General features: G+C 38.0%; 2 protein-coding genes across 2 annotated transcripts; both read left to right on the forward strand.

Annotated features, from left to right (window-relative positions):
* Positions 1 to 1,674: 1,674 nt before the first annotated feature.
* Positions 1,675 to 5,679, forward strand: LOC18016892 (leucine-rich repeat receptor protein kinase EMS1). Its single transcript, XM_006399147.2, has one exon. It carries the CDS (start codon positions 1,730 to 1,732, stop codon positions 5,528 to 5,530), a length of 3,801 nt encoding a protein of 1,266 aa, XP_006399210.1. The 5' UTR covers positions 1,675 to 1,729; the 3' UTR covers positions 5,531 to 5,679.
* A 3,721-nt stretch (positions 5,680 to 9,400) lies between these two features.
* LOC18016893 (protein MEI2-like 4) lies at positions 9,401 to 15,261 on the forward strand. Its single transcript, XM_006399148.2, has 14 exons — positions 9,401 to 9,915; positions 10,399 to 10,483; positions 10,594 to 10,822; positions 11,033 to 11,421; positions 11,534 to 11,692; positions 11,817 to 11,933; positions 12,031 to 12,176; positions 12,331 to 12,413; positions 12,508 to 12,909; positions 13,160 to 13,811; positions 13,938 to 14,022; positions 14,132 to 14,200; positions 14,283 to 14,462; positions 14,601 to 15,261. The coding sequence occupies exons 2-14, from the start codon at positions 10,406 to 10,408 to the stop codon at positions 14,733 to 14,735; spliced, it is 2,724 nt and encodes a 907-aa protein (XP_006399211.1). The 5' UTR covers positions 9,401 to 9,915; positions 10,399 to 10,405; the 3' UTR covers positions 14,736 to 15,261.
* The last annotated feature ends 545 nt before the right edge of the window (positions 15,262 to 15,806 follow it).

Raw genomic sequence — 15,806 nt, forward strand, 5'->3', positions numbered from 1 at the left:
TCGTGAGACTTTTTTTATACATTTTCAACCCAGAAAGAAGTCAAACAAACCTGAAGTGATACCACTGTATTAATTTCAGAAGTTAATGTTTTTGCTTTGGCTCTTCTGGTTGCATGAGAGATATCTGACGACACAAGTCCACGTCATTTTCTTCCTCAGCTTTGCTGTTAATATAGTTTAATTAATTCTTGGATCAGACAAGAGGGAAAAAAAGAAAGAAAGGATCAATTGAAAAGTATCACTCAATTAATTGGACTCGAAGTGGTTTAGTTCTTGTGATGCACCCATTTCAAAAACATTCCCATTTTCGGCTTTGCTACTTCGAAATCTGTGTAACTCTGTTTAAACCTGTAATGAATTTACTGTAACCTGTAATGCGTTTAAATTTTTAGGAACCCTTACATGTATTGTATATTTGTATTGTATCTACTCAGAACCATACTTAAATTTGACCATTACTTTCTATAGTATATGAAAGTAATGAGATTTATTTTTTGTGCAAATTATGAATGTGATTAATAATCAATTACAAGGTTAGTGGGCCTCCTACTAATACATTACAGTAAATTCACTACAGGTTTAAACACATTTACACACTACATATTTAAGATTTCAAAGATAACAATATAACATACATGTATTTGCATTATGAGAAATGGATATGATATGAATATAGATCAGGGAAGTATTTATGTGTTTTAGAAAATGGAAACAGATCCCAAAGGGAAAAGCTTCAAACATTCCTAAAAGGGAAAGAAGACATGTGGGAACTCTCTTCTTTCTTCTGCCCTTTTGTATTTTTTTGTTTGGAACTTGTATACTGGGAGTGTGGGACCAAAACCATTACCTCGTTTCTATTATTTTCTTAATTTTAACCTCTTTTCATTGTTCTTTCACCTTCAAAACTCGGAAACAAAAATTTACGTAAATAACTTTCAAACATGCCAGATAAGTGGGTTTATATGTTGACGCTACAATTTCGTTTTGTTTTGTAATGAAAACAAACGAAAAGTGCATTTTCAAACCAATGTAAACAAGGAGTAAAGTAAGCAAATCAATAAGTGCTGAACTAGACATAGTATTTATCATCATATAGCTGGTTTACTTAAAGCCTTATCGGAGATCACATTAATTGAAATAACATTAATTCACCAGCTTCTTTTTTTTGTTGTTTTAAAGGAAAAACATCAAAAATTGAGAATTACAATTTTACCACACAACTTTTGAGTATTTGTAGACCCAACCAGTCAGCTTTTTCATGGTACAGTGGTTATGATTTCTGAAGATTCTAGCCGTACTCTATGACCCATCATGCCTTCATCTAACTCAGTAACTCATCCTCATCATCAAAAACCTCTTTTCTATACTCTCTTTCAGAAATTCTTATTCAAATATACTCACGCAAACAAAAACAGGATTGAAAAAAAAAAAAAAAAAGCACTATCAAACATTAAAATTTTAAAAAGGGTGATTAAAATCACCGTTACGAACTTTTTAAAACAATTAGTTCACGAAGAAAAAGAAAAACTTTGAAAACAATGGTCTACGTCACGTGAGTTGCGTGCATTACTAGTCTCTTCTCTCTCTTGTCTTTCTCTTCTTCTTCATCTTCCTCGCGCCTAAAAGCTTCTCTCTTTCTTTCTTTCTTTAATGGCGAAGGTTTGATTTATCTTCTTCACTTCTTTTCTCTGATAAAAAAACCTGTCTTTTTTCTCTTCCTTCTCTGAACATGGCGTTTAGGGTTTTCTCCGTCATGTTTCTCTTCTTCTTCTTCTCTGTTTCGTCTGCCATTGACGACGCAACAAGCTCAGAAACGGGCTCTCTTATGTCCTTCAAAGCTTCACTCGAAAACCCATCAGTACTTTCTTCATGGAACCTTTCGTCTTCCTCCTGCGATTGGGTCGGCGTAACTTGTCATTTCGGGAGAGTGGAGTCGCTCTCTCTACCTTCCATGTCTCTCAAAGGCAAACTCTCTCCTTCTCTCTTCTCCCTTCAGTTTCTCTCCGACCTCGACCTCTCGGAGAACTCTCTCTCCGGCGAGATTCCGAAAGGCATTGCAAGGCTGAAGAATCTGATATCGCTTCGGCTCAGCCACAACTCTCTCTCCGGCGAAATCCCTTCTGAGCTCGGGACACTGAAACAGCTCCAAACCCTCGATCTCTCTGGAAATTCACTCACGGGACTTTTACCGAGTCGACTCGGCGAGTTGCCTCGGCTTCTGTATCTTGACCTAAGTGACAACCATCTCTCAGGTTCTCTTCCTCCTTCATTCTTCCTCAGCTTCCCGGCGCTGTCTTCGCTTGATGTCTCCAACAACTCTCTCTCCGGCAAAATCCCACCAGAGATTGGAAAACTGAGCAACCTCTCCGATCTTTACATGGGAACGAATCAATTTTCCGGTCAAATCCCGCCGGAGATTGGCAACATTTCGTCGCTCAAGAACTTTGCTGCGCCACGTTGCTTCTTCAGGGGACCATTACCAGACGAGATGTCGAAGCTGAAAAGCTTAGCAAAGCTCGACCTTTCTTACAACCCACTCAAGTGTTCGATCCCCAGATCAATCGGAGAGTTGCAGAACCTGAGCATAGTGAATCTTGTCTCCGCCGAAATCAACGGACTGATCCCTCCAGAGATTGGTAAGTGTAGGAGACTCAAGACGCTAATGCTTTCCTTCAATGATCTCTCCGGCTCTCTACCGTTGGAACTATCAGAGATTCCTTTGTTGGCCTTTTCTGCTGACACGAATCAGCTTTCGGGTCCATTACCTTCTTGGATCGGCAAATGGAAGGAATTGGACTCGCTTCTCCTTGCTAGCAATCAGTTCTCAGGAGAAATCCCTCGTGAGATTGAAGATTGTCCAATGTTGAAGCATCTTAATCTCGCTAGCAATAAGTTAACTGGTTCGATTCCTCAGGAGCTTTGTGGTTCAGGTGCTTTGGAAGATATCGAGTTGTCTCAGAATTTCTTTTCTGGAAACATTGAAGAAGTGTTTGTTGGATGCACCAATCTTCAACAGCTGGCTCTTATGAACAATCGGATCAACGGTTCCATACCTGAGTATCTCTCCAAGCTTCCTCTGATGGCTCTCAATTTGGATTCCAACAACTTCACTGGAGAAATCCCTGTGAGTCTCTGGAAATCAGCGGACTTGATGGAGTTTTCAGCTTCTTATAACCGTCTAGGAGGTTATTTGCCTGCAGAGATTGGCAATGCAGCTTCGTTGAAACGGCTTGTTCTCAGTGATAACCAGCTCAAAGGTGAAATCCCTAGAGAAATTGGGAAGCTGGCTTCTTTATCTGTCTTGAACCTGAATTCAAACAAGCTTCAGGGGAAGATACCAAGGGAGCTCGGGGACTGTTCCTCTTTGACTACATTGGACCTAGGCAACAACAATCTCCAAGGACAGATTCCAGACACGATCACTGCTCTTGCTCAGCTTCAATGCCTGGTTCTGTCTCACAACAATCTCTCCGGGTCGATTCCATCAAAACCTTCTGCTTATTTCCATCAGACCGATATGCCTGATCTGAGCTTTCTTCAGCACCATGGGATATTTGATCTCTCCTACAACAGATTGACTGGTCCCATACCTGAAGAACTTGGTGACTGTGTGGTAGTGGTGGAGGTTTTGCTGAACAATAATCATCTCTCTGGACAGATCCCAGCTTCACTCTCCCGTTTAACTAACCTCACAAAGCTGGAGCTATCTGGAAATGTTCTCACCGGCTCCATTCCAGAGGAGATGGGCCACTCTCCTAAGTTGCAGGGATTGAACTTGGCGAATAATCAGCTCAATGGTCATATACCAGAAAGCTTTGGCCTTTTGGGTAGCTTGGTGAAGCTAAACTTGACCAAGAATGAGCTGGATGGATCGGTTCCATCTTCTCTTGGGAACTTAAAAGAGCTGACACACATGGACTTGAGTTTTAACAAGCTAAGCGGCGAGCTTCCATCAGAACTGTCTCAAATGCTCAACCTTGTAGGACTTTACATTCAACAGAACATGTTCTCAGGTCCTATTGAAGATCTGTTGTGCAGCTCATTGGCGTGGAAAGTTGAAACAGTGAACTTCAGTGATAACTTCTTCATGGGTAGCTTGCCAAGATCATTGGGGAATCTGTCATACTTGACTAACTTGGATTTGCACAGGAATCACTTCACCGGAGAAATCCCTTCAGATCTTGGTAATCTCATGCAGCTTGAGTACCTTGATGTTTCTGAGAACAGCTTGTCTGGAGATATACCAACAAAAATCTGTGAATTGGCCAATCTGGAGTTTTTGAATGTAGCCAAGAACAGTCTGCAAGGGGTTGTACCAAGCGAAGGTGTATGCCAGGATCCTTCGAAGGCATTGTTTTCTGGGAACAAAGCGTTGTGTGGAAGAGTGATTGGGTCAGATTGCAAGATTGACAGAAAGAGTTTGTTGAGTGCTTGGGGGCTTGCAGGAGTTGTGATTGGGAGTATGATCATCATATTTGCCTCTGTTTTCTCTGTGCGCAGATGGGTTATGGGAAAGAGAGTGAAGCAGAGAAATGATCCAGAGGGAATGGAGGAAAGCAGATTAAAAGGATTCATTGATCAGAATCTCTATTTCTTAAGTGGTAGCAGATCAAAGGAGCCATTAAGCATCAATGTGGCTATGTTCGAGCAACCACTTCTCAAGGTGAGTTTGGCAGACATTGTGGAGGCAACTGATCACTTCTGTAAGAAGAACATCATAGGAGACGGTGGGTTTGGGACGGTTTACAAAGCTTGTTTACCTGGTGGGAAAACAGTAGCGGTTAAGAAGCTAAGCGAAGCCAAAACACAGGGAAATCGTGAATTCATGGCAGAAATGGAGACTCTAGGGAAAGTGAAGCATCGGAACCTGGTGTCATTGCTTGGATATTGCTCTTTCAGTGAAGAGAAGCTTCTTGTGTATGAGTACATGGTGAATGGAAGCTTAGACCATTGGTTGAGGAATCAAACCGGGATTCTAGAGGTACTAGACTGGTCCAAACGCCTCAAGATCGCGGTTGGAGCTGCAAGAGGACTAGCTTTCCTGCATCACGGTTTCAACCCACACATCATACACAGAGACATCAAAGCAAGCAACATTCTTTTAGACAGTGACTTTGAGCCAAAGGTTTCGGATTTCGGGTTAGCCAGGCTGATCAGTGCCTGTGAGACTCATGTGAGTACAGTCATTGCAGGGACATTCGGGTATATTCCACCAGAGTATGGTCAGAGCGCAAGAGCCACGACTAATGGAGATGTGTACAGCTTTGGAGTGATCTTGTTGGAGCTGGTGACGGGGAAAGAGCCGACCGGTCCAGACTTTAAAGAGAGTGAAGGAGGGAACTTGGTTGGTTGGGTGATTCAGAAGATCAACAAAGGAAAAGCTGCGGATGTTCTTGACCCTCTGGTTCTATCGATTGCTTTGAAACACTCAATGCTTCGTATGCTTCAGATTGCTGTGCAATGTATTGCTGAAACGCCGGCTAATCGACCAACCATGGTCGATGTCTTGAAGGCTCTCAAGGAGATATAAGCTAAAAGCCTGAAACCCTTAGGCTAGCTATGTTGTTTGATGTGTCTTAAGTAACAGCTAACAAAAAAAAGGGAGTGTAGGGTTTGTAATGCTAATGTTGGTGTAACTTTGTTCTTAAGTTATTAAATCTTGAAAAGACAAAAATAGGTTTCCAGTTTCCAAATAATTGTATGTTATTAAATCTTGATGATTGTTAAGTTACTCAAGGAATGTTAGACCAAAAAACCAACCAGAACTGAAAATTGTATATAGTAAAGAAAATCCATGACGAACTTAAAGTTATGTTGAAGAAAAAAGAGTTATGAGAAAGCATAAACTGAACCTGAGCTGAGCTGAAATTTGTTGAAATTTTTAATCGGTACTGTTATCTAATACCGAATTATATAAAATCCGATTTCAACTCGATTAAAACCACAAAAATTTATCCAAACCGAATGCACATCCCTGAGAACCAAAATTCACAAAACACCATCCAAATTGACAGAAAAATCCTTTTGCGTTATGAGAAAAAAAAATTGGAATGTAGCTGTTTGATGTCAAGTCAATATCACTAAAACAGTTTGGTCAGTAAAAAATATTATTGTAGACAGAGGAAACATCTTTTTGTTTAACCCAAACTTTTGGCTTTATATTTAAAGTTTGCTCTGACCAAACAAAAAAAGAGTCACTCACACTTCTTTTATCCTCTAGTTATTGAGTACAAACAAATTAATAAAACTCGCTAAGGGTCACTTAGTACGCCAATCATATTCCTCATTCTCTCGTTAGTGTAATATGAAGATCTTCTTCACCGTTAGAGCCGTGCTTAAAATCATAGGAGGTCTAAAAACGAGTTTAAACAATGGCCCTTATACAAAAAAATGAACTATATATAGAAATTATTGAAATTTTATATTGACTATCAAAGCTTTAAAACTGGTTCTTTCCTTCCAATTAACTACAAAAGCCGATAAGTCTCGATGCGCTATACGCTTCGTCCAAATCATTAAGGTAATAATCATTTACGGTTTAAGCATTGATCCTAATTAATATGTTATGCCTAATCAGTAACATCAATCAAATAAAGGGCTGGATTTATGTTATATGTATCATACTTATTTAATGTGAAATATCACGGTCTATGAACCCAGCCTATGGATGGCTTATGGCTAGACGAAATCATAATATATTAATATACCTACTTGCAGTGTTTTTTTTTGGCTTGATAGGCATACCTACTTGCAGTGATGTGATTAAATACTTTGTTAGACAAAACAAAAAACTTCAAATTGATTTTTTTTTCATGTAAACAAAACAAAACAAAATGTAATTCAAAGTGCACGTCTTTGCTGAATATAAATGCGTAATGGGATTAGTGTTTAAGTAGAGTGAGTAGACCGACGAATATCTAAAGATAACGACCTGTATAGTATAGGAGACCGCATGGACCATGTTAATAAAATCAATGACTAATGCATTATTGTAACACTATTCAATGATTACTATAATATCCAATGATATCTTAAATTACTCTCAGCCTTTCTGCTCTAAATAATATCGGTTGGTTATTTGCAAATTGATTTTTCTTGTTTTGCTCCCCTCTCCGCCCGTGTTCCTCCTTCCGACTTCCAAGGATTTGCAGCATAGTAAAATCAAAAGAAAATTTTTGTAAAATTTTTGTTTTCTCTATAACTTTCATCGTATTCTATATATTTGTATGATTTTTAGTGGTATTTGCCGTTTGGTATGTCATATGACCCATGTTACACGCTTGACCTTATCATAGATGTACCCCAAGGCGTGCAAGGAAAAATAATTGTTTCTAGGCTTATTCGTGTAGAAAAATACAAAAACAATAAATAACTTTGGGTAAATTTAGCTTGTGATCAATGGAAGGATATAGTACACATTGCTACTTATATCTGCAAGAAAGTGAAACCACCGTACATTTCGAAAATCCTAAATCAAAAAGTTAATGTATAAGAATAGTCACGGCTAATCAGAAAATTAATGACAGTTAGCAATCCGAAAATTAAAACGATAGAAAATCCAAAATTTGTTTGCCTCTAACAAAAAGAAAGGAGTTTTTTTTTTGTCAACAAAAGAAAGGAGCTAAGTGTCAAATATCGTCTAATCGTTTATGACAAAACGAAAATAATTTATAACATAGAAATTTTAAATCAAACACAAATGTAAACACAAATAAACCATCGAATCGTAATATGTATATATATTCACTATACAATATTGATTAGTTTTTTTTTATCATAAATAGAAATCGTATGAAAAGATTATAAACAACTAACATTAATATCGTATTTTTGGTAGTCTTACATTTGAGGTAATATTAGATGACAGTCGAAGCATCATTAATAAACAATAAGATTGTCTGTTAGTGTTGGTTGATGGCTCGAATGCTAAATCTGAAACCGGTTTGGTATTTTGGTTCAAGACAGTTAGGTTAGATTTGATGTTAATTCAATACCTACCATTGTTGTCTTCCAGAGTTAAAGATAAAAGAGATTCGATGAATCCAACGGCTTGCAAACGAAGTGTGTATAGAGATCAAAGGGTAGAGGATCGCAAGCAGTCGTAGGATTTGTTTGATGCCATTTTTGTTGACGTCAACCATTGAAAGATTGACACGTGGATATTGAGAAGAGCGTCTTAAGAATAAATGCTTTTCTTGTTTATTAATCGGTAAATGCTTTTCTTGTTAAAGAAAATTAAAATTCCTTGTCTAATCCTTCACGCCGCGTCTAGCCATTAAAAATTTTCGGACAACAACTTCGCTTTCTCTATCTTTCAGCTGAGAAACTTAATTTTGGCTCAGCTCTAATAGCTCGGCTCGGCTTCGTAAACTAAAGGAAAGTTTTAACATGTTTGTAAATTGAGCAAAATAAATATCCCTCTAAACGATGGTACTCAATGTTTAATTAAGAACTGGTGGTTTATGACCAAAAAATAAAAAATGAAGAACTGGTCATCATATTTATTGCAAACAATCTGTTTTTCTGCTAATCAATTTGTACTCTAACCTGATTTTCTATTAAATTTGAAGAAGTAACACAAAAACTTTTTGTTTTCTGTGTGAAAAATAGAAGCAATCGTTAAGAAAATACATTTTTACCTTGTTGCATGTGAAAACAAGTAATACATTTTTTTATTCTACAAAAAATGACATACATTCTTTAAATATACTTGTATTAAATGTATCCTTATCTCCAATTTTAGGATTTACATAAATAGAAATTAACAAAAGATTCATCAAGAAAATCCATTATTTAGGTAATTAGTAGATTTGCTGATTCGGTGTATCATACGTGAAAAAACAAGAATGAGAAAGAACGTGAAGACTATAACAAGGAAAAAAAAAAGAAGATAAAACTTTGATTTTTTTTTTAAAACAACGAAACAAAACGTTATCTTCAATGTTTATCCATTTTTATATTTGCTGTTAATGCGTTTTTATCGTTCCTTTTCTTTTCCCACGCAAAAGATTTTTGTTTTAACATCTGTACACAGGCGAAAGTTTATCTGCAAAACATTTGGCGTGGAATCCATATTTCCTCGTATTTTTTATTAATAACTTTAGTCAATTATTTTAAATTTCGTATTAACACGACAGATAAATAATTCGCCGATCGAGGAGCAAAGATATTTAGCCGGATCCAACGACTGCCGTCGCGAGTCCGTAAATATTTTTAATCCGTAAATTAAGAAAAGAAAAAAAATACGTCCCAATCCTAATCCAACGGTTAAGATATAAACTCATACCGTAACGCTAGATCCATGGCAGAAACAGCGTAGCAAAAATCCTCCTTTCTCATTGTTTTCTCTTCTTCTTCGTTTGAGTTTTGTCTTCTTCCATTCATTTTTTTTATTCAATTTTTCCTAATCCAACTAACCGAAAACCAAACTCTCTCTCTCTCTCTCTCTCTCTTCTTGGAGGGAGTGCCGGAATCAAGTCTCAGGGGATCGGAGTATCGCCGGAATTATACAATTACGGTTGCTTCCGCCGTCTTCCCTGAAAGTCACTGCTGGTTGAAATTCACGAGGCGTTCGTGTGAGAGGAAGGAGAATTTGAACACCAATTCACTTCTCTTTTTTTTTATAGTTTTTTTTCTTCTCAAAATTGGAATTATATATTCCCTGCTGGTTATGATTGGATAGAAAGAAACAAAAAGGAAAGGAAGATAAAAGAGAAGAAGAATTTTCCTGCTCTCTCTCTCTCTCTCGTTTTCTCTGTCCTCCTTTGTTTCCTTCGGAAACGTGTAGCCAGGAGAAGAAGGTTTACGAGATCCGTTTTAGTAAATTTAGCTCTTTTTTTTTTTAAATTTCTCTGGGAAATTCGGTTCGATTTCATTTGGAGGATTTCTAGAGAAGAAGCAGAATTGTGCAATTTGGTAAGTCTCTTTTTTTTTTTCATTATTATTCTGAGAGAACGAAATAGGGTTCTGTTATTGATTATTTATTTCTCTGCCGGACTTTTTGAATTTTGGTAGGAGTTGGTTCTCTGCTTGAATATTATTATCTGCATTAAGATCCGAAATTGAGCGAATTGTACTCTTAACGCCTTTTGGATTACCGAATTGATCTCTAATCTAATTTTGTTGAGAATATTTTTTCCTCTAGTCAAACTATTTCTTAGCCCGGAGGTTGCTTGTATTTGCTAAATTTTATTCCGGCTTGTGGATTTTGGGGATTTGAGGGTTGTACTAGAAAACTCCTGTTTTATCCATGGAAAAATTTTCAAACTTTATTTTTGGTCTGGCCTTGAGACTATTTTGGTTGGGGCCCTTCTGTGAAGATTTCCTGTTGGTGGCAAAATTAGAAAGTTGAAAAGAGTTATTCATCTCTCTCTCATTCTTTGTGGTTTTGTTGTTCAGCTGCACAATGCCGTCTGATATACTGGAACCCAGAGGTGTACCGACACCTTCCCATTTTCATGAAGACATTCGCATCACTCCAGAGGTAACTCTTTGATTCTCTGCTTTCAACTTTTTAAAGTTTTGTGCAAAAAATGTAACATTATGTGTAGAACGGTTTTTTCTCAAGACACTTTGATGTTTTTTCTTGGGCAGAAACAGTTTGGGTTCATGAAAACCAACACAATACCTGAAGGTGGCGGGGATAGATTTTCAAGTCTACCAACTAGTTCTTGGACATCTGACAGTTACCAGCTGTCGCAACAATCAAGCTTGTCTGGGGCTCTTCCCTCTGTTATTCCTAATGGAAGAACAACTACAAGTGATACTCACTGGGAGAGCAGTCTATTTTCCAGCTCTCTCTCGGAATTATTTAGTAGGCAATGTAAGCTTCTGATTCTGTTTCTCAAACAACTTTAGCTGTATGTTGGTTACTATTTGACTATAAAGTCCGTCATGGCTAATCAAACTTCATATGGTCGAATAAGTAAAGCAGGAGATTAACAGTCTGTATCATCATGGTCATGAAAGTATATTATATGAATGTTCTGACCGACTCTCCTTGATTTGTATTTCCATATTGGATGTTTTGCAGTACGGCTACCAAGAAGTGATAAGTTAGCATTTATGTCTGCAAACCGTGAGGAAGAACCTTCCGAGTCTTTAGAAGAGATGGAGGCGCACACTATTGGAAGTCTTCTTCCAGATGAGGATGATCTTTTTGCAGAAGTGGTCGGTGAGGTTGGCCATAAGTCTCGTGCCAATGTCGGAGATGACTTGGATGATTGTGACCTGTTCAGCAGTGTTGGTGGCATGGAATTAGATGGAGATGTTTTTTCGTCTGTGGGTCAAAGAGACGGCAAGAGAGGCAGCACTGTTTCGGTTGTTGGTGAACCATCTCGAGGAGAAGTTTTATCCAGAATACTTTTTGTTAGGAATATGGATAGAATTATTGAAGATTACGAGCTCAAGGTCCTTTTCGAGGTACGTATTTTCACCCGTGTTTCTGGCTACAAATTCCTAATTCATGGCAAAACATGGTATTCAGATATTTTGGAAGTCTTTGCTTCTCACTGATGATACATTTACTTTCTAGCAATATGGAGATGTCCGGGCTCTTCATACAGCGGGAAAAAGTCGTGGCTTTATCATGGTATCATATTATGATCTTAGGGCTGCTCAGAATGCGACGAGAGCACTCCACGGTAGGCTTTTAAGGGGAAGGAAGCTTGATATTCAGTATCCTATCCCAAAGGTATTGTTCACTGTTCTCATCCCACTTGCTTGTCTGGTTGTGGTTTCTTTCTGTGTCATGTGTTTTATACCTGTCATTTCGTGCTATCATATATTTTGGTAATTACTATTTTTTGTGATATCAGGACAATTCTAAAAAAGAGAACACCAGCGAAGGAGCCTTGTTGGTTAATAACCTTGATGCTTCTATATCCAGTGAAGAACTTCACAGAATATTCAGTTCATATGGAGAAATCAGAGAGGTTTGCTCACTTGTTTTCTCCTTGTTTTTGCTTTGTGATATTGACGGTTTATGTGACTTTTTGATTTTTATATTTATGCTATTTCTGTTGTTTGCAGGTTCGTAAAATGATGCCTGAAAACTCACAGGTATACATAGAGTTTTTTGATGTTCGAGCTGCACAGGCCGCTCTACGAGGACTAAATGGGATTGAGATTGCGGGGAGGCAGCTTAAACTTGCGCCAACCTGTCCAGAGGGTACAAGGTGCTTATTGTTTATCCTTCCTGTCTTACTTTTTCTCTATGGCTGTGAAATGATGCAGTAACAACCGGATTTGATCCTCTGATATGCTGTTAACTGGTGATAAGAACACCAATTTTGTTGATGTGTAGGCTTCATCATACTTTTTTTTTTTCAGTTTCACGCCACAGTTCGCTGCAGATGAAGGTGATGGTAGTCTACCTAAAACGGGCTTTAATAATCTATCATCTACACACATAGGTATAATAGTGCACATGGTTTATGATTATTAATTCTCAATGATTTGGCATCCTGGGTCATAACTGTTACCTCTCATTTAACATCTCTTTTTCAGGGAGACATTTTCCAGGGATATTAGCTTCGACCTCCATTGATAATGGATCTATGCGAGTTATGCACAATTCAGTCGGGTCCCCTGTGAACTCCTTCATTGAACGTCATCAGTGTCTCGATGTTCCTATTGGTTTTCCACCATCGGCAAGAGCCATCTCAGCTAGCAAGCCTGTTGGACTTCAGGAGCCCGGAAACTCTTTTGATAACTCGAAAACAGGGATCCAAAGCATGCCAAATCTTCATCCTCATTCTTTTCCTGATTACCTCGACAACTTTGCAAGTGGTAGTCCATATAAATCGTCTACGACGTTCTCTGAAATGGCCAGTGATGGCCAAAAAGCAAATGAAGGCTTTATGATGAGCAATGTTCGTGGTGTCGGGGTAGACGGGTTTAACGGAGGTGGTAAGTACATAGTTCTTCTAATTGCTTTTCTGCCTTGATACACTTTCCTAAGGTTAGTAATGATGCGTAGCTGACGATTGTAAATTTAAGAAGAGTAGTTTACTATAGAGCATATTAAATTTTATTGACCAATACTAAATTTCTGAGAAGCCTGATGTAGATGATTGTGAAGAAGTTTTTCTACTTACCTGCTTGTGTTAGTTATTTTAGTTTTCTCATTTGTATTTTGTTTCTAAATTTCTTGTTTTAGTCATAGGATCTCCTATAAATCAAGGGTCCCATCGCTCTAACCTCAACTTATGGAGCAACACTCAGCAGCATAGTCCATCAAGTGGCATGATATGGCCTAACTCACCATCTCGAGTCAACAGCATTCCTTCTCAGCGCATCCCACCCGTAACTGCATTCTCTAGAGCATCTCCTCTAATGGTGAACATGGCATCATCGCCTGTGCACCACCACATTGGATCTGCCCCGGTCTTACACTCGCCCTTTTGGGATAGAAGACAGGCCTATGCAGCTGAATCTCCAGAAACTTCTGGATTTCAGTTAGGCTCTCATGGTAGCATGGGATTTCCTGGCTCTTCTCCCTCACATCCAATGGAAATTGGTTCCCATAAGGTTTTTTCGCATGCTGGTGGGAATCGCATGGATGCCAATTCAAAAAATGCTGTATTACGATCATCACGACAGATGCCTCACCTCTTTTCTGGAAGGAGCTCAATGCTTTCAGTGCCAAGCTCATTTGACTTGCCTAATGAACGGTACAGGAATCTATCTCACAGAAGAAGCGATTCTAGCTCTAGTAATGCTGAAAAGAAACTGTATGAGCTTGATGTTGATCGCATACTACGCGGGGAGGACAGCAGAACAACATTGATGATTAAAAACATTCCCAATAAGTAAGTGATTTTGCTACTGTTTTTTACCCTATTGCAACTATAGCTTGTTTCTCGTCTCAAGAAATTTGCAGGTTGCTCATTTTATCTTGCTTCATCGTTGATTTTTTTTTTTCGTTAATGGTTTAGGTATACTTCTAAGATGCTTCTAGCTGCCATTGATGAGTACTGTAAAGGAACATATGATTTCCTTTATTTGCCAATTGACTTCAAGGTATGCAGGCCTCTTACCTACCTTTCTAATCTAATATAGACTACTGCAGGCATAGTAGCTTATGATATTTTCAATAATTCGATGTCAATGAACTTTTTTCTCTTTGCAGAACAAGTGCAATGTGGGATATGCTTTCATCAACCTTACCGAACCTGAAAATATTGTCCCGTTTTATAAGGTATGATTGATTTGTTTTGTACGTCGTACCAAATTTGTTTGGAAAAAAAAAGGCATTGGTTACAGTTTTATAACCTTAACAGGCATTCAACGGTAAGAAATGGGAAAAGTTCAACAGCGAGAAGGTGGCATCTCTTGCATATGGTCGGATTCAGGGAAAATCAGCTCTCATTGCCCATTTTCAGAACTCAAGTTTGATGAACGAAGACAAACGTTGTAGGCCTATACTCTTCCACACTGCTGGTCCAAATGCTGGTGATCAGGTAAGAACAATTAAGGCCTTTCTTAATAACACCTTGTTCACACTATCCTTGTTCAAATAGGAAAATTCTCTGTCACCTTGTTGGCTTTTTTTTTTTTTTAATGAGATTCTGCTTTATTTGTATCAATGTTCTGTGTAGGAACCATTTCCAATGGGTTCGAACATCCGGTCAAGACCAGGCAAGCCTCGAACAAGTAGCATCGAGAACTACGCCAACTTTAGCAGCAGCTCTGAAAACCGAGAAGAGTCTCCAAATGGGACGGACTCGATCTAACCGGATGAGCCAGACAGTTTTCATGTCATAAGCCAGACTAACCTTAGGCGTCTTCTGTCAGAGGTGAAAAGAAAAGAGACCCGAAAGATTAACACAAGGTAAAAATATGTGTATCGTTAACACCCCACAGCTCTGTAAATCCTTGGGGTGGTAAATTTTTACCTGGAGAAAACTCATTTTGCAGTGGAGAAAGTTTTTTGAACTTGGTTCTCTAAGCTTGTTCAGGTTGCTTCACAAGTTTTGTTGTATCATCAAACCCCACCCCCAGAGAAATCTTGCTGGCTTTTTTTTTTGTTTTTTGTTTTTGTTTTTTTTCTAATATTTATTTAAATATTTTCCTTTTATTTCAAAAAAAGTTTTGGGTAGTGTGTACAAGGATCTTTCTTTGTACTTGCTTACAAAAAGTAACAAACCTAGTACGATGTGTTCAGTTTCTTCTTCGCCAGTGTTTCGGGACCATATAGTCTTATGTAAAACCCTTGGTGGCCGAGTTTTCGACTATGCTATCTTCTTTTGGTTTCTTCTACTTTCTACTAGTTTTTATTTTAATTTTGGTTGGTGACTTTTAAAAACTCTGTCACAGTCAGTTGTTTAAGCTTCCTCCAGAGTTTTCTTAATCTAGTATTTAATAACAAAAATCACACGTCGAATCAATGATATATTTTCTTAGATAATTCCGAATTAGAACAGAACCAGAGAGAATGCAGTTTTGATCCCCAAAAAAATATCGAATCTTACAGTTACAAATCAGTTTTATTCTTTTTATTAATATATTTTATCTAAGCCAATCTGAAAAGAAAAAAAAAATCGGATTGAGTCTGTAAATATAGTGGCATTTAGGGGCTTCTAAAATTCGCACAAAACATTTGAAGACTTCCAATTGTTTTTTCGGCTTAATGCAAAGTAAAATCTCATCTCCTTTGGATATATCCAGCCCATGGAAACCTAAATTAAGACCCATAAGGCCCTCCCCTCCTTTTTTGAAAGGCAGAAACAATTGGGTTTGGGTCTGCAACCTATATAGGCTATATTGATGATTCTCAAATGAGTTTTTTTTTTTTTGGGAAAAAA

Source organism: Eutrema salsugineum, unplaced genomic scaffold (genome assembly GCF_000478725.1).
Source record: "Eutrema salsugineum unplaced genomic scaffold, Eutsalg1_0 scaffold_2, whole genome shotgun sequence".
Taxonomy (NCBI): Eukaryota; Viridiplantae; Streptophyta; class Magnoliopsida; order Brassicales; family Brassicaceae; genus Eutrema; species Eutrema salsugineum.

Excerpts from the sequence above, each read along its gene's own strand:
- LOC18016893 (XM_006399148.2), top strand. The coding sequence starts at position 10,406 with ATGCCGTCTGATATACTGGAACCCAGAGGTGTACCGACACCTTCCCAT. Across the intron at positions 11,693-11,816 it reads TTCAGTATCCTATCCCAAAG|GACAATTCTAAAAAAGAGAA; the intron begins GTATTGTTCACT and ends TTGTGATATCAG. Across the intron at positions 11,934-12,030 it reads CATATGGAGAAATCAGAGAG|GTTCGTAAAATGATGCCTGA; the intron begins GTTTGCTCACTT and ends TGTTGTTTGCAG.
- LOC18016892 (XM_006399147.2), top strand. The coding sequence starts at position 1,730 with ATGGCGTTTAGGGTTTTCTCCGTCATGTTTCTCTTCTTCTTCTTCTCT.